This window comes from Gossypium hirsutum, chromosome D11 (assembly GCF_007990345.1).
Source record: "Gossypium hirsutum isolate 1008001.06 chromosome D11, Gossypium_hirsutum_v2.1, whole genome shotgun sequence".
NCBI classification, from domain to species: Eukaryota; Viridiplantae; Streptophyta; class Magnoliopsida; order Malvales; family Malvaceae; genus Gossypium; species Gossypium hirsutum.
In genome coordinates, this window is record NC_053447.1 from 15,636,572 (window position 1) to 15,661,949 (window position 25,378).

The following is a 25,378-nucleotide window of genomic DNA, read 5'->3' on the forward strand; positions in this document are numbered from 1 at the left end:
TAAATTATGTGATAAAATATAACAAGAAAGAAAATTGATTTAATATGATTAATTAATGAATATTGAACTTTTATGACAAAAAAGGGACTAAATTGAAAAGTTATGAAGGTTTATAAGAAAATATTTTACAAGTAAAGAATGTAGTAAAGAATGTAACATCCCAATGCTTTAACCCGATGTTTGGGTCGGGTATGAGGCTGTTATAGTGAATAGAGTCTTATCAGTTTGCAAGATGTCATACAAAAAAAATTTTGGTAAGACATTTTACAAGAATAAGGGGATGATTTTACTTTGGCCGAAAAACCTTTTACGTTGACCATCCTATTTTACATGAAACAAGCATCGAAAAAGGTTGAAAATATTTTCTGTAAAACCTTTTACTTGAAACAAATGAAACCTAAGACACGAGGGATCAATAAATATTGATTTGAGACTATGATGAGTAGTGAATTGATTACAAAGTAATGCTAAGGTGAAATTATAATAAATAATGAATCTTCATGATGTTAAGGATTAAATTGTAAACTTTGTAAAATTTATAATTGAAACAAGAAAAGTGATATGCATGAAAATTTGTCATGTGAAATAAGATATTATAATGAACTATTTGATCAAAGTACTTATATGGTGAAAAATAAATTACATGGTAATAGGGACTAAATTGAAAAATATACAAAAGTTTAAGTGTAAAACAATTTAATATATGAATAAGGAAATTATGGTAAAAGTTTAATGAATATGTTATGAGATGATGAAATATGCATAAAGTATTGTAAAAGTGAAATTGTGGAAAAATTGATTTTTTATGATAATAAGGACTAAATTGTTAATTTTGAGAAAATATGTGGATGAAATAATAGAAGTAAAATACATATAAATTTAATATGTGAAATAATATATTGAGATAAATTATGTGCTAAAATATAACTAGAAAGAAAATTGATTTAATATGATTAATTAATGAATATTAAACTTTTATGACAAAAAGGGGACTAAATTGAAAAGTTATGAAAGTTTATAATAAAATATTTTACAAGTGAAGAATGTAGTAAAGATTGTGACATCCCAATGCTCTAACCCAATGTTTGGGTCGGGTATGGGGGTGTTATAGTGAATAGAGTCTTATCAGTTTGGAAGATGTCATACAAAAAAAATTTTGGTAAGGCATTTTACGAGAATAAGGGGATGATTTTACGTTGGCCGGAAAACCTTTTACGTTGACCATCCTATTTTACATGAAACAAGCATCGAAAAAGGTTGAAAATATTTTCTGTAAAATATTTTACTTGAAACAAACGGAACCTAAGACACGAGGGATTAATAAATATTGAGATTTAATATTATTTTTTATTTATAACAACATGGATGAATTAAGCTTACAATTTAAGAAAACAATCTATATCGTGATTGTGTATTTTGAAATATCATTGTGTTTGAGATTTTTATATTTATATAAATTTTAATGTATATTCTATAGATTTTAATGCATTATTTTTTTTAACGTTACGTTGGTACGTTGTAATTGTCATTTCAAGTTGTGGCGGTGGAGGAATTCATAGCGGAATTAATTTAGGCATTTGGCGAAAGAGTGTCTCCACCATGTAATTGTGGCAGCAGACTAACAGCAGGGGGGCTTCTAAAATCTACGCGATGTTTGTGTTGTAGGATGACATGAGGGATTGAGGACCAAAAAAACTAATGGGCATTAGGCTATACGGTTTACTCTCTCTTTTGCTTTGACTCTCTTACCCAACCCTAAACCCTATACCTTTCTATTCTGCTTCGTCTAAAAGAAATTTTGAGCAATGCTTATGCAATTTCCTTACTCGTAATTTAAGTCATATGACAAGAAACTTAAATGTCAAAATCAAGGAACACCAAAATCCTGAATGTGAACGTTTAATCTTCTAAGCCAAATAGAGTGATTAATCATATGGAAAACATCATATCTCTTATGCTTTTGGGTTCACCACAAAATGCCTTTGAACTTGCTTCACTCTCCTTTGCATTCTCAGATATTATCTCTGAGAAATGCCCATCAATATCCTTTTTATGTTGGGGATGTCCTTGACGGTAATCTGAACCGAGAAGGACTTCCAGTTTAGGACATCACTGAAAGGCGCCACATAGCCGTCTGAAATCAACACCGGAGCACACTCTGCATAAATGGCCTCCACAATTCTCGGGCTCGCCACTTCGTATCCGCTAGGACATAGGCAAAACCTGCTGTTCTTCAGCTTCGACATGTACGAAACTCCCTTGGGAAGTTGGTCGTACACTTGGACGTCCGGGTCGTTTTTATCTTTCCACTCATTCAGGAGGAGGTACCGGATGTAGCCGTGGAGATGACCTGCAAAAAAGGCAAGAATGGACCGACGAGAGGGTGGAAGACCGCCGATATCCGCTTCACCCTTTAAGAGATTGATTTCTGGAAATGAGGCATCTTTAGCTGGAATAAACCCTTCTGAAGTGTTTGCATTACATAAAACTCTAATAGACTTGTTGAACAAATGAGGCACATAGGAGGATGCAAGCGGCCCCTGCAAGTAAATTAATCAACCAATACGCCTAAATATGATGTCCAAGTTGCAAATATATATTACTTACCCAATCATGGCAGGAGAGCATGAAATGGTCAGCACCAAGGCTACGGTTCCAGTAAGGATATTTACCGGAAATGACATGGATGTAGTCGATGACAATCCGTCCGATGGCATCCGTTTTAAGGGATTCAGACTTGTAGAGATAACGAACCAGCATGGCAACACTGAATGGAAGGAAATAAACCAAAGCCTCATCAGGATCTTGAGTTGTATAAAATTTTCCCTTTTCCACTTCATGAATGAACCTTCCTTCCGAAGAATATATGCTCTTACATGGACCATTATGGAACATTGGTGGCTCTCCTTCCTGGTACACATAAATCTTGAACAGCTTCTCCATCTCTAAGTAACTCCTAAATTATTTCGATTTCAACCAGATCTTTACTTCATTGTAATTTAGTCACAAAAAGAAAAAAAAAACTGTAAAGAAAAATTGAATTTGTATACCTATGGAAAGCATTCGCATTTCTGTATATTGGTCCATGAGGAACATAATCTGGATCTTGATGAATCGATGTCAAGTTCCGAACTCGAGCAGCCTCTTTAATGGAGGATCGAGCTCTTGCCATATATGCTTCGACCATCTCCAACTTGCTGCTTCGCTTTACAACTCTTGTCGTGGATGTAACATTGTCAACGTCTTTGTCAATAAGTGCATCTGAAAAAGACATGTTGGGGGCAAGTTTATCGGTTTCAGCTTCCATGAAAGGAGAATCCGTGGAGGACCCATTGAAGATGGAAGAATACCGGTGGCCGCCATATCTCCATTTCCATGGCGAAGACAACGGAGAAAAAGTGGAAGGGTGAGGAACCAATGTAGAGACAAGAACTAAGAGCACGACCGACGGTATAACAAGGATTAAACCCAAATTCAATGAAGGAGACGACCAGAAAGATGAAATGTGTGTATGCTGAGCCTTGTCATTATGAGGACTTATCATCATAACTACAACAACATGCAGAATCTTGCAATAAAAACCCTTTGTTCTAAATTAGTACCAGAAACTGAAAACAAAGAAAATTAATGAACTTGGTGAAGTAGAAGTAGCTGAGGGTGTTGGGGGATTTATTTCTTGATAGCAGGTTGTGCTTTGCCGCCAACGTTCACCATTTCTATTAATAATGAGTTTCTTTGAGTCGACGCTTCCATTTTGTTTTTCCAAGTTGGCCTCTATTTATTCCAATATCGGTCTCGTATACACATGTTCTTGCTTCCCTTTTTTCATATAGAATTCATATATACACGTGTATGATTTATTTTAATCATTAAAATTTGAAGAAAAAAAATATTAAAGGGAATGTGAAATTGATTTGATTTAATATCCATATTTCTTGCACTAAAAATTGGGGGTAATTATTAATAAAATGTTGGGATGCACTTTTAAAGAAAATAACTCAAGGTTATAAACCTCGAAAAGATGTTTTAATTCAAAAAATACAAATGATATCTTGAGAATTAGGATTATTCTTTGGGAATGCCATTACAGCATGCATTTAATTCATAATATTTAAAATATTAAAATATTCCAAGTTGTAGGAAGGAAGATGATCCCGATAGCCTCTAGATCTGAGTTAGGGAGCCGTCGCCATTACGGACTTTGATTGGAACTTGGCACCATTTTACTCTCTTAACAACTTCAACATAAATCAATTGCCCCTTGGTTTTTAAAACATGGTTGCACATTCCAACTTATTTATTTAACAACAAGTAAAAACACACTTATCCTTTTCACTTCAATCTAAACAAGGGTTAAGTTTATATTTTATTTGGATAATTATAAATTTTTTAAAGAATTAAATTATAGAATTATTTCTTTTAAAAAATAATTATGAATTTATTGTTTTAAAGAAATCAAATTTTAATTTTAAATTTAAGTGGAAGAAAATGCAATCTTATTATTAGATTGATTTGAAACTTTTATATGAGTAAAGAAGCAATTTTTTTTTAGATAAAATCTAAAATTATTTATACCCCTCTTCAATTATTAAATAGGAAGATAGATATACTTTAACATGCTTGAATTCACGTCTTCGTGGACTCAGCCGACTCATATTAGATAGACTCACCCTTTATAATTTGAAAAAGAATAAAATAATACTTACGGTGGTGTATTTGATAAACCATTAAAAATGGAAACTTTTCACATTTAATATTTTAAATGTGACTAATAATCATTTTAATTTTTTTTACTTAATATAACATTTTTAATAAAAAATTGTTGAATAAAATAAATAGGTTTTACTATATAATTATACTGTTGTTTATCACTTGATGTAAATAAAAAATAAAAAATTAGTTTTTTTAAAAAGAATGAGATATCATATTTATTATTCATCTAAAATTATCTAAAATAATGTAAAATATTATTTAATAATATTAAAATTAAAAAATCAATAATTTTAAAAAAAATGAATATTTATTTTGATCAAACAATAAAATTATATCTAATACTTATATATTTACTAATTTTAAATATAAAGTCAACTAGTATAAAATTCAACAATAAAAATATTAAAAATGAAGGAGAAGAGACTTTGAATGGAATTTGAGATACATGTTGAAGAAATGATAGAGATGTGAGTGTTTCGTGTTAAGTTTGATGGGTTTTTAATGCTCCCTTACGGAAGGTATTTTTAGTTCAAAAAGTAAGGTTTTTACACAAAAAGAAATTTGCATTTGTGAGGAATCCAAAGAGTTGGGCTTTAAAAATGTGTTTACTATTTTTCTTATTTCTTATTTTGCCAGCTAGATGAGTGCCGATAAAAAAAATTTGACAAGCTGACCACAAGTGTTGACAGTATCTAATTTTGTTTCCAACAAAAGTTTTCCCCACACTTCTAAGCAATAGATATTTTAAAGTATTTACATTTAAATTCAAATGTTAATATACATATTTATAGAATCCTTTTGCATTTATAAGTGCCAACAAACGTGATATTCACATTAGATTCAAATGTTAATTTATATACTTATTGAAAGAGCTAAAATGATATTTTGTTCATTCAAAAACCATTATTAATTGCTTTAGCCAAAGATAGAAGGAAAACAAACCCTAAAACTATTTGTCTCCCAAAATTGTATTCAATTAATTATTACCTTGGTACCTAAAGTTTTCAATTAATTATCAATTTGTCGCAACCACTAAGGCGCATGCCACATTACCCTTTTCTTCAGCATTATTAATGGTAGGGGTAAATTGATAATGAGATGAAAAGTTTAGGTACTAAACTGCTATAAAAAATTTAGATACCAAAGTGATAATTAGGTACAACTTTGAAGAACAAAAAGTATACTGACTTTAAAAATTAAGATGATGTCTTAAATGATGAATCTTGTAATCCTAATATTTATAATGGCATGGAAGATCGCATACCAGAGAAGAAAACAGTATAAGGGTTGTTGCAAAATACAAAGTTTGAGTTTTAAAATAATAGCACTCTGGTCATCAGAGTTTAAAGAAAATTAAGAAGCCTACTTTCCAATACATGAAACACCGATAGACAGTGGCTGGTGGCGACTACGACAAAGACCATTGCCTGATTTTTGAAAACAAAAATGAATTTAATGATGAACATCATCTTTTCTTAAGAGAGAGATACAGAATTTGTGAGAGATGATAAACTAAAGAGACAAATGCTGGTTCCTGGAGTTGACCTAGTTGTTATTAGAAATTATGAGCTCATATTAGATATCTTTTATGTCTGACGAATAGAAGATAAAACACAATTTGTTTGCTTTTTCTATTTTTGTTTTTGCCAATATGTCAAAAAATTAAATTGTTTTTATTCTGTACTTGTAGAAGCAAGATGTTTGTTGTTTACTAATGCAGAAACAATAAACTATGTTAGACACTTATGTTAAAATTTCAAGAAGGCTTCTTTCAAAACAAAAACTTTGAAATACTTGTTTTGGAAAATTGCCAGAGCAAGCACTGCAAGGAATTTTGAAGATGTCATGGTTGAATTGAAGAATATCAATCAAGATGCTTACAATTGGTTGAAGGGAAAGAACCCTGCTCATTAGTCAATGTCCCCTTTCTCATTAAGGAGCAAGTCTGATATGCCTGTGTATAATCTTTGTGAATGTTTTAACAAGGTAAACCCTATATATTTTTTCTATATGCAGTTTATTTTTTTTTATTTGTGAATTGTTTTATGATTTTGTAATTGATATTCCTTTCCGCTACTTACACAAGTTGATACTAGAAGTAAGAGGGAAGCCCATTATGACTATGATGGAAACAATTAGGACAAAATTATGTTGTAGATTGTCAAAAAGAAAAAATAAGCTAGAAGGTTTAAAGGAAACTTGTGTCCAAAGATCAAGAAAAAGCTAAATGTTAATATCAAATATTCAATGAGGTAAATAGATTTATTTTTAAATATGATTGCTCCATGTATGCCTTTATTTTGCCAATAGTCATAAAATGTTGAACTGCCTATGTCTCTACTCCTAATATGTTAAACTGTTTTTAGTTGTTTCCCATTACATGTTGTTGAGGAGAGGTATCAAGTTGAATGAGGTCTAGGCACCCAGCATGTGGTGGACCTAAATGAACATTCTTGCAAGAAATGGGAGATCACTGACATCCTTTTGCAATCATGTAGTGACTGTCATTCATCTAAAAGATGAGAACCCTGAAACTTATGTAGATAACTGCTACACCGAGGAAACTCAGCTTGCCATCTACTCCAACTACATCAGGCCAATAAGGGTTCTAAGCAATAGGAGCTTTTGCCGGACATGCTGCTAATATTGCCCCATCCAATAAGAAGGCCACCTGGAAGACCTCCTAAGATCAAAATGAAATAAATTGATGAACCACAAACAACAACAAAGCTGACTAAAAAAAGGGTACAAATGAAGTGCAGTAAATGCAAGAAATTTGGCCACAATAAGAGGAGTTGTAGAGTGAAAGTTGGCCAAAACCCTCTAGTAAGTTATTTGCCTTGAACACTTAGCTTCATTACTTTACTTTTCATATGCAATGTGTTCGATAGATGACTTGACTTGTTCATGTAGGTCATAAGACACACAGTTGGTGTTCATAACCAACATATGCTGCAAACTCATCAAGTTGCTGTTCCAACTCACAAAGAAGCTGCCCCAAGATAAAAACTTCCATTCAAGAGGAAATCAGCCGGACAATCAACTATTGTTAGATGGATGCCTTCTACTCAAGAGTCATCTGTCTCAGACCCATTGATGACACCTTATGGATCAAGCTTTACCCAATATCACATAACCAAACTTGCAAGATGTAAGTTTATTTTGTTAATTGTTTGGAGCTTATTGTGTAAATTTCCTATTATTGCTATTGATTTCTAAACTTAGGCACCTACAATTCCATTCAGTTCAATTGTACTGAATTGTAGGCAAGTTTTGAAACAGCTTGGCCTATGTAGTTACAAGACATATAGGATTATCTTGTTTTTGTGGCCTTAATTAATGAATGAATTACAATATTTTGCAATGTTTTATGCTTTTGTTTCATGTGTACAAAATATCTTTATTGTTTTTAATTCATTCCATAAATTAAACTTTCCAACCTCCATTATATAAAACAAATTACAAATAACAAAACATTTAACTCACACCCTAAAGCCCTACTTACATTTAACACTACCTCTACCAATGTCCCTCAAACCATTGATCTATAAAAACCCATAAGCTAGTTTTTCATTTCAACGACCATAACAAAATTTCAAATAACAACGCCATCAACCATATTTTTCTCTCCCTCCTTCTTGCATCTTCCATTGTCCTAACTTTTTTCGAAACACCCAACAACATAATTCGTGAATGAGGCATCAATGGTGGATCAAACCAGGCGAAAAAACAACATGCATTTTGAAACCCACTCTCATACTTCTTGCACCCAAAAAACCTCCTACCTGGGTTGTTATTGAACCAAAAAGTCTTTAAATTGACTAGGTTTCCACAGTAGCATACCGTAATCATAGTGGGTATCTCAATTTATTCTTCTTCTTCTTTCGACTAGGGTTCTTCTATTTAACTAGTAATCCTTATAAAGTGATAAAAGGATTTGATATGGACATCCGATCATGTCCAACATAGCACCGTAACGGGTCACATCAGCTGTACGTTACGTTTGTAGCAAAAAATGAGTTTAGGTGGCTAATTTGTCACTTTTCATAAATATTAGTAACTGATTTATCACTTTTGAAAATTTAGTAATTGAAATGTTATTTTAATAAAAATTTAGTAACTGCTAATATATTTTTCCCTTATTTTTACCAAAGTAAATTTTTTTAACATTTAAGCCTACTTTTTAATATTGCTTTATTTTATTATTTTTATCTTAATGTTTTAGAACTTAAAAAGTTATGTACGAATGCTTCAAAAAAGAATAAAAAAAAATTATGTACGAAAAATAAAGAATGAGCTGCCTGCAAAATGTAAATTCAAAAGTCCCATTTCCAACGCGACATTTCCCGCACAAAGCCACTGAAACACCAGAAAACCAAAATGCACTTAAATTTCTGAACCCTAATTCCCAATCTCCCCTCTCGCTTCTTAGCAAGAATGGCCTCCAAATTCCCCGACGAACCACCACGCGATACGCAGGGAACGGACAAAGGAAGCATCGCGCTCAGGGAGAAACGGTCGCGGCGCGTTAGCTTCGCCGACCGAGAGATCACCTCAATCCACATCTTCAAGCGCGATGATGAGTACGAGACCCGGCCAGACTCTACTCCAAAGCAGGCCTCTGAAACGGAAAAGGAAGTAACTGAGCTCTTTAGGGATTTGGTGGATAGTGATGACTCCACCAGTGGTGGCGACGACGAGGATGACAACGACGACGTTATGAGTGCCGGAAAGTTGTTCTTGAGGCCGATAGACACGCCATCTCCTGGTGGAAGTAGCACAGTTGGATCTGCTACCTCCAATGATGGTTAGTTTGGGCTGCATTGTTAATTTTTGTAAGCATTTTTTAGTTTAACAAAATTTAGAGTTTTCAGGAATGGTATGGAAAGCAAAATGCATAAATTGTGACTTCGATATTAAATCACATGGTTATATGTCTTTAGTAGGTAGAAGTTAATAGTTTTTGGTGAATAGTGAAATGCTCCATTTTGCTTTTAGATACAGCAATTATGTTTGAAGGTGAGTTATGTTTTAATGTTTTGTCCATCTTTTAGTAGATATGAATTGTGAATTTTCTTTTTAGCAAATTCTATGAATTTCGTTGGTGCTTATGCTGTTTGCCTAAGTGAAGGAGCAAAAAGTGTGTTTCAGTACAAAAGCAAAGAAAAATTTTGAAAGATTATGAGAAAATATGCAATTGCTTTAGATGACAAAGTGCAGGATTTTACTTCTATATGGACAAATTATGTTATACTCGGTATTACATTTTCAATTATTTCCTCATTTTAAATAAATTGTGCTGCTGCTTTTTACTTCTTTCATTTGCTTTGTATCAATTACCCAAAAAAGCAAAAACAAACAAGTAGCAAAAGCATCATAAAATGGAGCCTAAGTAATATTTTATTACTGAAAATTCTTTATGTTCTATTTATAAGAAAAATCCAATGATTTAAGCTAATAAATAGAATGGTTAATGGTGGTAGTTTCCATGGTTTGCAGAAGATAATTTTTTTGGACCTGTGTCTGCAAACTTTATTCGATCTGGAAGGTTATCTGATTCTGCTGCTTCAGATGATAACCATGATATCACAATGGATTCGACAACATTTTCGATGCATTTTCGCAGCATTGCACGATCAGAATCAGGAGATTTCGATACTTCAACGGGAGTTCCTCTTCCATCTGAAGAAAAGACTCCTTTCCAAGCTAGAACATCTTCTGATCTGGAAAGTTCTATGGTGTTAACAAAAGTGGGGAAACTAAAGTCTCCATTGGCTGTACCTATTAATGGAGGTTCCAATGACATGAGTATTGTTGGAGAAAGCATGCATCGGTATGATTATGGGAGGCTCTCTCCTGCATTAGAAGCACTCTTGGCTAAAGGCAGTGAATTTAATGCCATCCCTGCTTCTGGTTCTGTTAGGCCAAAATTATTAACAAGTGCTGTATCTCATGGTAATGGTAATGACTGCACGGAACCCTTGCATTTTGGGGATTCAGAGCTCTGCACCCGTAATAATAATGATATTTCGGGTAAGGGCACTTCTATTGCTCATAACTCACCGGTTGAGGCAACGAGTGATACAACAACCACTCTTGCAGCTAAAATTTTGCGTGACTGCTCGTCAAACTCAAAGGATAGTCCAGTTGCTGATGATTTTGTTGATCATCAAACTCCTAAGCAGCTGAACAAAGTGCGTTCTTCTATCAACTTGATTCTGCCTAGATTGCTGTTATCTGTGTTTTGGTAATTTGTTCTTAATAATTTAATTTGATAATATCCGGGAACAGAGTATGTTCTCCTATCAATCTAATGGTACTTCGGATTGTTTTCTCAGGATTTTGGTTGTTTTATTTTTAATACTAAATTTGATAATTTCAGTAAGTAGATTAATATGGGTTGTTGTAGCACCATGGGATTCTAGCAGTTTTCATTTATACTGTTCTTCTTTTGGATCCTAACATCTGCAGAGTTGTCATTTTCTTTTTCTTGAAATCTGGGATGCGGTTCTGTTCTTTTTAGAAATCCATGTTTCATCATGATGACATGTCATAGATGCAACTATATTGCACTTGTCAACTCAAGAAGAGTTACTATTCTAGTTTTCACCGAGACAATTTTATATTTTTCCTCTGTAGATGCCCGCATGTGGAGATTGTTAATGACATTTATATACTTAATTTTAGTTTAGTAATTATCTCCATTTTCTTCAGGAGGAACTAAGGCATGTATTTGCTCTAATTTTTAGTTGTTTCAATTTCAGGGAGACAATGAGAATTCTGAAGTTCAGTCTGGAACACGTGTGTTGAATTTGGAGTCCATTGCTATCACTAATGGTACTCCAGTGAACCGGAGCAGTGAAGCTTTTCAGTTAGAGTTGGTCAGACATTTTGAAAATGGAAATCAGCTGCCAACTATTGATGGGCTGAACGAAAATTTTCCTCAGCTGCATGGATCTCCATTAGCGGGGTCCATACATTCATTATCTGCTAAAAGACAACAAATTCTTCTGGATACTACTAATTCACCCAGACGTATGCTATTTGTTACTCCTTCACCAAAGCAATCAGGTTCTGTTTTGAGCAAGGGAAGTATAAATGAAGGTGGGACTGTGGCTTCCATTCTGAAAAGTAATTCTGAGTTAAAAATTCCAGAGCTTTCTTCCTGTGCTTCTGCTTTCAGTGATGGAGGTCCAAAGTCAAAACTTGGATCATCAAAGTCCCTTACTTCTAGAGCTTTGTCATTCAACACAATCATGGAGGAAATGAATGAGGATCTTCAGTGCCAACAGGAAAATGCCTTCACTAATAATGGAGAGGAGAAGTTGTCTGGTGTTGGTCTGAAGCAGGGGGAGAAAGATTGCAGTGGTCTTGGAACTCCAAAAAACGTTAGTAGTTTGAGCCAAGATGGAGAGACCACAGGACTTGCAAAAGATGAATATAATGACAAATCTACTGAAATAATGGCTAAAATTACTTCACCTTCTAAGTTCACTCACTCAGGAAAGAAAGCGACAAATCATTCGTTGACACCAGTAGATTCTGCAGATGCCGCACTAGTAGCTTCCACTTTTAATTCCTCGCCAAAGGATATTGCACGTGAAATCAGCAAAGATAAGAGAGATACTGATACACTTTATAAGCTTGTTTCTCCTCTAGTGAATAGGTTAACTGAGAAGTTGTCATCATCAACGGGGCATAAAGATAGTCTGTTTGGCAGTTTAAAGCTTCACAATGAGGATAATATTGCCATTATTTCTAGACAAGAGTGCAACTCGGTAGAAACCGTTCCTAGCAGTAACAATTTAACTGCAAAAGCTGAAAACAGAACACCACCAAGTGCACCGCTTGTTGACTGTTTGATAAACACTTCTGCAGTAAAAGTGGTGGATGAAAGAGAAAGTAATGGATTTGATTTGCAGAATACTTTCTCAACCTCAATGAACTTCCCTGAGGGGCCCATCAGGAAGCTGCAGTCAGGAGGCCCAGGGAAAAATACCCAGACTGCAGTTGAAAGAACCCAGTCCAGTGAACATTTTATCGAGGAACAGATGCAAGCTTCTGTTTATGCTTCCCCAGATGCACATGCAAGGAAAAATGAGAGGTCGCCTCAAAAGGTTTATATCTTTTTCTATATCTTCTCTTGGTGTCTGTCAGAACTTCAATCAGATCTTTCTCTTCTTTTTTTGTCAATACTGGCCCTTAATTGATACTATGGCTGACATTTAACCTCTGGTGCAATGATTGCTCAGAGCCCCTTTAGAAAGAAGCAAACTCAGAGTCCCACTTCAAAAGATCCAAGTCTATGCCCCTGCAGGAAAGAAATGCATAATGCATTACATGGTGACAATATGCAACTCTCTGTTGCAAAAGATGTGGTATCTCTTAACTGCAGTCCAAATGTACACAGGATTGATGACTGTCTTCGAAGATCTAACCCTAGTCCTGTCCAAGACATCCAGAACATTTCAAAAAGAAAAAGGACTAGTGAAGAAGTAGTTTGTGTAGATGTGCAACATTCAGATAATAATATCCAAATGCAGCATGGTCTGAAATTTTGTAAAGTTGGAGAGAAAAATATGGACCACACATCAGAATATTCTTATGGAAGTATCATAGAAAATGAAAGGATTGAAGGTGTCAAGATATTGATGAATCAGACTGATGTATGTGTTGCAGTTCTAGGTTTGCTGATATAATAGCAACATTTTCTTTTTACCCTTCCTTTTGAATTTGACATATAGAGCTTGTATTGCAGATTTCTCTCAAACTATCAGCAGATACAAATCAGCTACTGTCTCCATGTTTTGATAAACTAAATATAAAAATGGTACGTATCTTGCTTTTCTAAATTTACTGCATTCATTTAAACAGTTTTCTAAATGGGTTATAGATTGTGATGACATCTTTCATAACCTAAATTCCCATGTAAAAGTTTCCTCTTCTATATACATACATGCATGGCCTCAGTAACCTGAATGTGCAGATAAACAAGTTGGAAGATAAATTGCTTCATCAGCAGAAGGTTAATATATTAGAGTTGCTTTGTTCTGAAATCCAATCCCAGCTTTGCTCAGTAAGTAAAATTGGAAACTTAGTTTTTGCAGGGGTACTCATTGCTTCCTTTTACTCTAACCAAACTTCACTATCATATTGCTGATACCACTCTTATTTGTTGCTGTCAGCAGTCATACAATGAATCCTGCAATATTCTACATAAAAGGTTGTTCCCCTCTGTGATTTTTATCACAGGCGTATCACGAATGTGGCTAATATTGGTTTCTGGAATTGGTTTAGCATTACAAGTGGTAAAGTTGCTGAAATGATGGCCTTGCAGGGTAGCTGAAACAAGACAATTGCTCTATAGAATAGTCTATGGAAAGGCTAAAATGCAGTTGATGCATGTGAAGCGTGAAAGATTGCTGGTATTTGCTTTCCTTTCTGTTTGTTTTTTTCTTCACTTCTCTCAAATGCCTACTCTCTATTGCTTGATATATTTCTCATTTCAGAAACAGGTAGAGTTACTAAGAACCGGAGTTCGGAAGTCTCAAATGTTGAAGTTAAATTGTGCCAAACATCATTCTGTTTCTGCTGAAAAGGACACTAAACTTGGCGATAATTCATGTTCAGTTACATTCTTGGACAACCTTGAGGTACCCTCATCGTATTGCCCTTTGCTGCTATAAAGGCTTCTGCGGGCCTTCATCTGCTTTATTTTACCATGTGTTTTCATCCTTTTTAAATCAAATCCATACGGGATTGGATTTGTATGGCTCTCAATTTTCTTTTTAAAATTGTATTTTGATTTCTTTCAAAGACATTTGAGTGGATAAGAATTTGCTTAAATTAGAATTATTATCTTGGAAGATTTTGGCTTACATTTTCTTAAAAGTTCTATGTCTTAGGAGTATGATATCTATGTTTTTCTTACGATTAATTCTGTATGCCTTAAATTTGAGTAACAATATTTGCACGGTAAGTGTGTATATACATGTCATGTGATTTTTCCAAAAAAATAAAAGAATATTTTTATGTTTTAAGGGCATTGGTTTTCTATATTGTAAAATACTACTAACATTTAGCTTGAAGCATACCTAAGGGAATATGTGAAGAACTCTTAAATCTGTTGCATTGAATGCTTCTATTAGCATTCTATGAACTATACCAAAATCAGCATTCTCAGTTATTATGATTCATACTCTCTCTTAAAATGCTGTCTTTTACAGTTGAACAACACAGTGCCTCTTATATTGGTTTAAAAGATGTGGGTGGTGGATATTTGGTTAGCTTTGTGGATCTATGTTAAGTTTCTTTGTATCATGACAGGGAGCCGGTGGTAAAGTTAGCACAATGAAGCGTGAAGTTGAAGCTCTGGAAAAGAAAATAAAAAATTTAACCAAGTCTTTTCACATTTACTGCAAGATAAAAGGAGAACAGAGTTCTTCTGGCACTATTGAATTGGTCAATGATCATCTAAAGAAGAGAACTTGTTGCAGATTTATACGCCAGGATATTCAAGTATGTTGAACTCTCGCTGTTTTCTCCTTAAGTCACGGAAATTAATTTATATGACAAGAGGCATGACTTGTTTGTTATTTCTTCAGTTGTGGGAGGTTGACAATTTGCAGAACAGGAATGGCCATCACAATATTGTTCTCAACTACCGTGGGTTTATCAGTCAGAGGTTTTTGTTATTGTATTTTTCTCTGTCAAAGACTAACATGTCAGAAATGTTTCACATTTATTCTTACATTATACTGATTTGCAGTCTCACGTTAAATACTGGTCGAGGTTCAAGCATTTTTGTTGCAAACAAATTGAATGATATGAACATCAGTAAGGTAACTGAAAAAACTCAGAGGAAAAAATTCAGTTATACTTCTACTGCTTTAGTTTACAGATTTATATAGAGAGGAATAATCATTTTAAAGGAAATAAATCCTAATTTCCTAAGAATCAGTAATTGATATCCTAATTTCCTAAGAATTAGTAATTGAGATTAGTTTCTATTTACAAGAGAACTAATAGTAATAAGGTAAGATTTCTATCCTTAATTTTAGGGATTCCAACACTCCCCCTCAAGCTGGAGTGTAAATGTTAATCAAACCCAGCTTGCCAATAAGTTCTTCAAACATGTTTCTGTTCAAACTCTTAGTTAACATGTTTGCAACTTGTTGTCTAGTAGGTTGGTAGGTGATGCATACTTCTCCTGAGTGTATTTTTTCTTTTATAAAGTGACGATCTATTTCCACATGTTTGGTCTGATCATGATGCACAGGATTATGTGCTATGCTGACAGCAGCCTGGTTGTCACAGTACATCTTCATAGGTCTGGTATAAGGCACTTTTAGTTCTCCCATAAGTCTTTGTATCCAAACTCCTTCGCATATACCATGAGATAGTGCTCGATACTCTGCCTCTGCACTGCTGCGTGCTACCATAGACTGTTTTTTTGCTCCTCCACGTCACAAGATTACCCCAAACATAACTATAATAGCCGCTTGTAGACCGTCTATCATTAACAGAACCTGCCCAGTCTACATCAGTGTAGACTTCCACGCTTCGGTTGACAGTTTTCTTGAAGTACAAGCCTTTACCAGGAGTTCCTTTTAGATATCTTAGTATTCTATATGCAGCTTCCAGGTGCTTCTCCCTTGGGGCATGCATATACTGACTAATAACACTCACACTGAAGGCTATGTCTGGACGGGTGTGAGATAGGTAGATGAGCCTTCCTACTAGACGTTGATATCTCCCCCTGTCGATTTCTTCTCCATCCTCATTAGTTCCCAATTTAAGGTTAAACTCCATAGGAGTTTCAGCTGGTTTGCTGCCCATCAAACCAACTTCCGACAGTAGATCAAGAACATATTTCCTTTGGGAAATGAAGATACCTTTTTTCGACCTTGATACCTCCATACCAAGAAAATATTTAAGACTCCCCAAGTCTTTAAGTTCAAACTCTGTACCAAGAAATTCTTTCAATCTCAAAATTTCGCTCGAGTCATTTCCTGTTAATATTATATCGTCGATATAAACGATAAGGATGCAACATTTACCCTCTTTCGAGTGCTTGTAGAACATGGTGTGGTCTGCCTGTCCTTGAATGTAATTTCTGCTAGTCATGGCTTTTGCAAATCGGCTGAACCACGCTCGTGGAGATTGTTTCAGCCCATACAAGGACTTCTTCAACTTACACACTTGGTCCTTGTTTTCTTCAAACTCGGGTGGGAAATCCATGTACACTTCCTCATTTAATTCACCGTTGAGAAAAGCATTTTTTACATCCAATTGAGTCAAGTGCCAATCAAGGTTGGCAGCAAGAGATAGCAGGACACGAACGGTGTTTAGCTTGGCAACCGGTGCAAACGTCTCGTTGTAGTCAAGACCATAAGTTTGAGTGAATCCCTTAGCCACAAGTCGAGCTTTGTATCGGTCAATACGGCCATTGGGTTTAAATTTCGTAGTGAAAATCCATTTGCACCCTACGGTTTTTTTCCCTTTAGGTAGATCCGAGACTTCCCATGTTTCATTGTTTTTGAGGGCCTTCATTTCTTCCATCACGGCTTGTCTCCACTCAGCTGATTCAAGAGCCTCTTCTATATTTTTTGGAGTTTTTACAGAATCAACATTAGTCACAAAAGCTTTGTAAGACTTAGATAAATTTCCATAGGATACAAACCGAGAAATAAGATGTTGAGTGCAGCTCCTTGTACCCTTTCGAACTGCAATTGGAAGATAGATGGATGGTGACGGAGGTGAGACTTCTGTTTCAGAACAGTCCTCGGTTGGAGATGTAATTTACACTGCTGTATCAGTTTCAGGAGAACGATTCCGTCGGGAGTAAACTTGTATTTGTTCTTTTCCTTGATCAGGTGGTTGTACTTCGGTGGAGGTATTGTTATTGGGAAGGACGGTGTTAAATTCTTGCTGCACAGGGGAAACAACTAAATCTGGGATAGGTTTGTTTGTGATAGTAGTAGTAGGATCAGGAGGTATAATGAGGAGAGTATTAAGGGTCTCATCTTCATTAAAAATCTCCCCCTGAAGATGAGATGCTGCAAAGTATGGTTCATTTTCAAAGAAGGTAACATCCCGAGAGACAAACATTCGGCGCAATGTTGGTAACACTTATAGCCTTTTTGTGTAGGGGAATATCCAATAAAGATGCAGGTGTGGGCTCGAGGATCAAGTTTGGATTGATTTGGTTGATGGTTATGGACAAAAGCTTTACAGTCGAATATTTTGGCTGGAAGATTAGGAACATGAAATAGAGTGAAGGCCTTTAAAAGAGTATTTAGAGGTGTTTGGAAATTGAGGATCTTTGATGGCATTCGGTTTATCAGATAATAGGCAGTGAGGACAGCTTCTCCCCACAAGTATTTTGGAACATTCATAGTGAACATTATGGCTCGAGCCACATCAAGGAGGTAACGATTTTTTCTCTCAGAGATCCCGTTTTGTTGAGGAGTGTCAGGACAAGAGCTTTGGTGTATAATGCCTTGGTCAGAAAGGTATGGACTTAAGACAGAGTTGAAGTATTCTCTCCCATTGTCAGTATGGAGGGTATGTATGGTAGAGTTGAATTGGGTTCGAACCATTGAGTGAAAATTTTGGAATACTTTGGGTGTTTCAGATTTTTCTTTGAGTAGATAGACCCAACAAACCCTAGTATGATCATCAATGAATGTTATAAACCATCTAGCCCTTGTAATATTTTTCACTTGGCTGGCTCCCCATAGGTCACTATGGATTAACGAAAAAGGTTGGGACTGAATATGTGGTTTTAATGGGTATGGCACACGGGTATGTTTAGATAATTGGCAAATTTCACACTTCAAGGAATTAATACTTTTATTTCGAAATAACAGCGGAAGATATTTTTTCAAATACACAATTTGGATGTCCTAACCTACGGTGCCATAACATAATAGTGTCCTCTTTTGAAGTGGATAGAGCCAATCCCCCTTGTGTACTGTTTTTATTCCAAATATATAGTCCATCATCAACTTTAGCAGTGCCAATCATCCTCCCCGATTTCTGTTCCTATATCACACAACCAATTTCAGAAAATTCAGCAAGAACTTTTTCATCCTTAGTAAGTTTACTAATTGAAAGTAAATTACAGGACAAGTTTGGGACATGTAGGACTTTATCGAGAGAAAAACTCTCTGTCATTTGTACTTCTCCTATTCCAGCCACAGGTGAGTAAGAATCGTCAGCTATGCGGATTCGGGATTTGTTATGACAAGGAGTGTAGGTGTGAAACAACGTGGAGTCACCTGTCATGTGATCGGAGGCACCCGAATTGAGTATCCAAGGAGATTGATTATTAGATTCAAAAGCAATGTTGAGGGCAGTACCTTGAGTGGCTAGAGATCCATGAGTAGTGGGAGTACCAAGTATCTTATGGAGAGTCTCAAGCTGTGTTTTGGTTAAGCAAACATCAAGAACATCATCAGCAGTAGTGGAGGATAACGTGGCAGTCTTATTATCCTTCTGTTTTTTTTTCAGGATAGCCATAGGGTTTGAAGCATTTTTCTTTTGTATGACCAACACGATTGCAGTGACTACACCATGGTCTTGTTGATCCAGAATCATTTCCAGCACGTTGTTTTTGTGGCTGTGGACCTTTGGAGATGAGAGCAGAGGATTCAGTAGGACGGTTAGAAATCGGGGTCATAGGTTTAAGTTCCTTTGAATCTCCCATCATGACAAGACGACGCTTTTCTTCTCTTCTAACTTCTGCAAATGCTTCACCAATCGTTGGAAGAGGTGATATGCCCAGAATTCGGCCATGGACCTCATCTAACTCACGGTTCAGTCCTGCTAAAAACTCATAAAGACGTTCATTGTTGAGATGGGTCATAAACCTGTTGTGTTCTAAGCCTTCACCCCAATCTGCCTCATAATACATATCCAGTTCTTGCCACAAAATTTTCAGATTGTTGTAGTAGTGAGTTACCTCGAGTGTTCCTTGTCGGATATCCTTTAACTTAAGCTTGATCTCAAATACTTGGGAGGCGTTTCCAAGATCTGAGTAGTTTTCCTTGACTGCATCCCACATGCCTTTTGCAGTTTTGAAAAAAAGATAGGTGCGGCTTATATGGCCTTCCATCGAATTGATTAGCCAAGCCATTACAATTGAATTATTGAGTTCCCAAGTGGCATAAGTAGGATCAGTTATGGTTGGTCGTGGAATTTCTCCATTGATGTACCCTAATTTGCCACGACTACGAATCACCATAAGAACCGATTGAGACCATTGCAGGAAGTTCTTCCCATTTAGCCGATGATTGGTGATTATAAGGGAGGAATTAATTTCACCTTGAGTGATTCCCTGATTGATATTCTGAGTTATTTGTGATGTCTCAGTTTCAGAGAAATTTTTGTTGATATCACCCATTGGAGGACTAAACCAAAGGAATTTTTAGGAAGGGAAATTAGAGAAGAAAAATAGGATCGAATGAATCCTAAAGCCCTGATGCCATGAAAAAACTTAGGAAAAAATTCAGTTATACTTCTACTGCTTTAGTTTACAGATTTATATAGAGAGGAATAATCATTTTAAAGGAAATAAATCCTAATTTCCTAAGAATCAGTAATTGATAACCTAATTTCCTAAGAATCAGTAATTGATAACCTAATTTCCTAAGAATCAGTAACTGAGATTAGTTTCTATTTACAAGAGAACTAATAGTAATAAGGTAAGATTTCTATCCTTAATTATAGGGATTCTAACAAAAGTCAACCATGTAAATGAAGCCATTCCCCCCCCCCTGTTTCATTTCTCATACTTATCTTTATTTGTTCATTAGAACTTCCCAAACATGGATGCTTGCTTTGCATTTCGTTCTGTCTTTAACCATGAACCGACAAAGAAGTATGTTGGCCCCAAAAGTTTGGCACAGGAAACACAAGTAAGTACTTTTGTCTCATAATTTCACCTGTACCTTGCTTTTCTCTTCTGCAATAAAACAACTTATTTCAGTTTAACTTCTATCAGAAAAGTACACCTTGCTTATGTCTTGATCCGTGGTTGTACTAGAATGAAGATAATAGTACATATTTTTAGGTTTCAAGCAAGGAACTGTAATTTCTTGCAGTTATCTTTTCTGACTTTGCTTGTTGAACTTGAGATTTTCCTGGTGCACTTTGTTATCTCAGAAATTTCAGTGTTTCAGGATAAAGGCAATGTTTGAAACTGTTTTTATTTTATTTGTTCTGATTATGCAGAGAACCTGTTCACTTTTAAGAAATTTGCTTGATGTGGTTGAGGAAGTACAGATAGCACGGTTAGAGATTAGAAATATGACTCTAAATAGCTTTAATTCTCCATCAGGTACTTTCTTTCCATCATTATGTTATTTGTAACATGGTTTAAATCCTTAAGTCAATGGCTTTGGAGAATTTAAAATTTTAGCCTTTTCTTTTTATTATTTTTATATTCTGGGTGGGCATTAGGTTGCTAAGGTTTGAATCAAGCCTCTTGCAATTAGGCGAAGTGGTTGTTGGCTATTTGGTTCTTTTCGTCTTGAAACCATAGTTGAGATGGATGACTAGATCACTTTTCTTGTTAAATATAATGCCTTTTAAGCCTGTGCATGTTCTGTCCTGCCTTGAAACTGTTTTATTGACTTCTTCTTTTTTTCGTTTTAATTTTTATTGAGTGGAAAAAAATATTAATTTTAGGCTCCTTGATGTGGATTGGGGAAGAAAACTGTAGCAATTAAAAAGAATTAGGGCTGAACAAATGAACAGGAAAGAAGATGGAACTCTAGAAACCATAGGGTTATAGAAAACCTCTAGGTTTCTTAATTAAATTGAAAGAAATAATAATAGAAGTCTGCTGCTGTAAATTCTGTTACAGAATATATATAGGAGATTTACTTGGAAACAAAGTTTCTACTCTTCCTTGCAAATAAAGTTTAATTAATAATCCTATACTTGAACTCCCAAGTAATTATAATCCTAGCTGTCAAAAAAAGATATCTAATCCTTTAAATAAAATAAACTGAAATAATAAAATTTATTGATTTTTAATTTGAAGCTCCTGCGTCACTCCTAGATGTTTCTTTTACTAGTGGTAGGATGGAATAACAATCATGAAACAAATAGTGGTCAGGTTTCTTCTTCAGTGAGTTGGACACACTCAAGGTTGAGTCTCTTGTGCAATTACCATCCAAAGTTTTAATGCTTCTATCTCATCCAATTACTTCAATTTTGTAGTAGTGTTGTATTAGGGCTTGAGTATAGCCATACATGGCTTGGCAAAGTAAAATCTCTGTTGAGTGAACTACTTTTGCACTTATATCTGTTGAAATTTAGATTGAAACTTGATAGCACCTCTATGCTTTGCAGCTAAGCAGCTGGATTTGCAGTTTGCTTTCATTGATTTTGACAGTGGTGTAAAGGTGACAATGACTCTTGACATGACTTGTTTGAACTGGTAAAGTCTTTCATAAATTGTTTGTTAAATTTTCAATGATAAGCATTTTGCAAGGCTGATGCTTTATCTTATTTCTGAATTGCCCGGTTTGGATGTATGATCATTTCATGTGGTTGAGAAATTTATGCTCTATTGAGAATGGATTAATTTGTAACCGGTAATGTCTGATGCATTATCTTATATCTGAATTGCCTGATTTGGATGATGACTCTCGACAGCATGTGTTTGAACTGGTAAAGTCTGGCATAAACTGTCCTTTAAATGTTTTTATTGATAAGCATTTTGCGAGTCTCATTCTTTGTCTTATATCTGAATTACATGGTTTGGATGTAAGATATTTTCACGTGGTTGAGAAATTTATGCCGTAATGAGAATGGATTAATTTGTAACTATTGTATAATTTGTATCCAGAGCTTTGGTCTTCGCAAGTTGCAAATAGTTTGTAATTGCTTTGTTCATTATGTTGATTTTATACTAATTTCTATGGATTGGTTTGGTTCGATAATTAATGTAGACTTCAAATTAATGTCTTTCTTTTTCCAATAAAACTTTAGTTCAAAAAGTCAGATAATTTTATTGTACGAGTTCAGTTTTTTTAACTTTGGATTGACTGCTTACCGTATATTGAATGTTATATTATTGGTCTTGCTATAAAAGTGTCATCAATATTGAGCTCTTTTAGGTCATCAAATTTTCCAGTTCTGGAACAGATTGTATTATAAGTGACAGATAATGATTCTTTACATGTTCAACAGATGCTGTAATTGTCTAAATATACAAATATTGGTTTTGTGCACATATGATGATTGCTTATTGTTGTATCTTATTTCATCTTTGTAAAATATTACATTATGCATCAAGAAGAATCAAGGCAGATATGTTTTGTTATAATTTGTCAACTAATTATACTTTCTTTTTTCTTGGTTTCTTACAGTGGAGTTTATCCTTCAGATATCCTACCTTATCAGTTACAGACTTCTGCCACTGGGACCGAAAATCTAGCACTCTCAGCTGAAATTAAAGCAGCAGTTGGGAACCTTAGATCTGGATATTCGAGGATTATAAGGATCTGTAGGTGTGTTTCCCAGGTGATTCAATCTTCAGGCAGGTGATGAGGGTTTCTAGCATCTTAAAGAAGACAGGAGGGACATCAACAATTTGTTGGAGTCCTTTCAATATTTGCTTGTGTGAGCATGAAGTTTCTCTGTAAATTGTATTCTGCATGTTACAACTTGCCCTGACATCCTTAGTAAGTCATGATTACATTTCTTTCTCAAATTTGTGGAACAATTTTTTGTGGTTGTGTAAATCTTTATCCTGGGGCACGTTAAAGTAGCCTGTTTACCTGAACCCGATGAGTTTGAAGTAAAATGAACTCTTTTAGCAGGCTAATCTCTTTTATCTTTTTCCCTATTTTTTCTCCTTGTTTTTTGTTCATTCCAAGTAGTAGTATTAATGATTTGAGGACTGACAAAGAACAGATATCCAAGACCTAATCCTAGTGAAGGAATCAACTTGTTAACTTTTGAGAAATAAATCATGATGTTCAATCCCGGCATTGTGGACCGAAGTGCGGCATTTTGTATAGTTTGAACGGTGTATTTTTTACACAAGAAATGAGAGCCCTGCCCTGCTAACGAGGTTAGCTTATCTTTCCTTTGAAAAAGAAAAGTCCCCTGAGAATTAAATTTTAGTTGTTGAAGTGTGTACATCATTGTTGTTTGAAATCGTAAATTCTAGGACCACCTGATTTATAATGTCGTGCTGTTTTGGACCACTTAAGCCATTGTAGGATATCGAATGTGTTTTTTCAGAGGTCAAAAATGTCTGAAATTTTGAATTTAGCTTCGGATGTTCGTTCAATTGTATAGTGTATACAGAATTGTCCTGCAGTTATAGAGGTGTATATTTTTCTAATTGCCGCGTGTAGAGGTTACATTGATTTAGCAGTCCAGGTTTCTAGGTTCTAAATTTTATAAACGGGAATCTGTATTTAAACACAGTTTTCTTTCAAAAATAAAAAAGGGAGAAAGAAAATCTATCCAAAAAATGGATTTTTCTGACGTGTCTTAGGTTTGATGAGGAGGATAAGCTGTTTCTTTCACACATTTATTTTCGGGAATCAAACTTCACTTTATGCTGAAACATCATATTGACAAATCCCATATTTTTGTAATCCATTTTGTGTAATTCTCCTTTGGCATAATCTCTCGCTCTTCATTTTATTTTATATTTTCATATTGGAATCTTGAAAGAAGTACATTGGGATTTACTGGAGCCGAGAGTACTTGGTGAGTTGGTTGGTGCTATTAAACATATAGGGGGATTTATCCCTTAAGGAATAAGGTTATATTTAATCTTTGAATTTGATAAATTTTTCTGATTTTATCTTCAAGTTTTTTTTTTTGCTACACGTTAGTCTTAGAATTTGATATATTTTTTTTAATTTGATATTTGAACTTAGATTTTGTTAGGTTACATAACATGACATAGAATTTGTGATATCATCATTTGATTTAAAAAAATATATATATTTTAAGGTATTTTTAAAATTTTAAAAAAATTAATTCTTAAATGATAAGGTGGTATAATTTTAGAGTATTATATGATCAAATTTTAACATAATTTAAATTTAAAAATAAAATTTAAAAAAATATAAGATTTTAAAATTAAATTGAAAAAGGTTATTAAATTTCAGGACAAGATGTCTTATCCCTAAACCAAAAGTCGGTTCCAGTCAGATTCTTGTTAACTAGCTTGAATCAAAAGCAGACCCTGGGGGGGATAACTTCAGATTCTTCAGGAAAAGGGAAAAGAAAAGGAAGGGTTTTATTTTCTGGTTGGGTAGGTGAGAAACCTCTTCTGAGGTGCAGGTGGCTGTTCAGTCAACATTTCCCTATTTACTGATGAAAAATTGGACACTAATTGTTGGGGGAATATGGAAAAATTTAGGAAGGGGAAATCAGTGGGACATGTCGAATTTTGTAGGTATAACATTAGAACATTATATTATATTAATAAAATCATTAATCATTGAGAGGGAAGGGCAGTTTTGGTATTTGGGTTTTTATAAAAAATGGAAAAGAAAAAAGTGAAGCACTTTTTGTGGGGTTAAATCTAACCTGTCTTTTCTGTGTGCATCAACTTGCTCATTACTCAATTACAGACAAATGCCTTATCTGAATAAATAGTTAACTATTTGTGCTGCCCTGATCT

At 34.7% G+C, this 25,378-nt stretch overlaps 2 protein-coding genes across 8 annotated transcripts; one reads left to right on the forward strand and one right to left on the reverse strand.

The window, feature by feature from the left end:
• Positions 1-1,796: 1,796 nt before the first annotated feature.
• Positions 1,797-3,751, reverse strand: LOC107912476 (probable glycosyltransferase At5g03795). 2 transcript variants are annotated; one of them, XM_041106255.1, is made up of 3 exons: positions 3,051-3,751; positions 2,608-2,956; positions 1,797-2,498 (listed from the first exon to the last, which is right to left on the reverse strand). In XM_041106255.1, the coding sequence occupies exons 1-3, from the start codon at positions 3,545-3,547 to the stop codon at positions 2,019-2,021; spliced, it is 1,326 nt and encodes a 441-aa protein (XP_040962189.1). In that variant the 5' UTR covers positions 3,548-3,751; the 3' UTR covers positions 1,797-2,018. The 2 variants fall into 2 exon arrangements, with proteins under 2 accessions (XP_040962189.1, XP_016696160.1); XM_016840671.1 differs by having other exon boundaries at positions 1,797-2,540.
• A 5,241-nt stretch (positions 3,752-8,992) lies between these two features.
• Positions 8,993-23,554, forward strand: LOC107912475 (uncharacterized). 6 transcript variants are annotated; one of them, XM_016840670.2, is made up of 16 exons: positions 8,998-9,520; positions 10,213-10,907; positions 11,478-12,830; positions 12,966-13,379; positions 13,472-13,543; positions 13,700-13,789; positions 13,899-13,936; positions 14,051-14,138; positions 14,229-14,366; positions 15,040-15,231; positions 15,318-15,397; positions 15,482-15,554; positions 20,532-20,633; positions 20,950-21,055; positions 22,075-22,162; positions 23,097-23,554. In XM_016840670.2, exons 1-16 carry the CDS (start codon positions 9,151-9,153, stop codon positions 23,272-23,274), a joined length of 4,077 nt encoding a protein of 1,358 aa, XP_016696159.1. In that variant the 5' UTR covers positions 8,998-9,150; the 3' UTR covers positions 23,275-23,554. The 6 variants fall into 6 exon arrangements, 5 of the variants coding, with proteins under 5 accessions (XP_016696159.1, XP_016696156.1, XP_040962191.1 ...); XM_016840667.2 differs by having other exon boundaries at positions 8,999-9,520; positions 14,223-14,366; XM_041106257.1 differs by having other exon boundaries at positions 8,999-9,520; positions 13,902-13,936.
• The last annotated feature ends 1,824 nt before the right edge of the window (positions 23,555-25,378 follow it).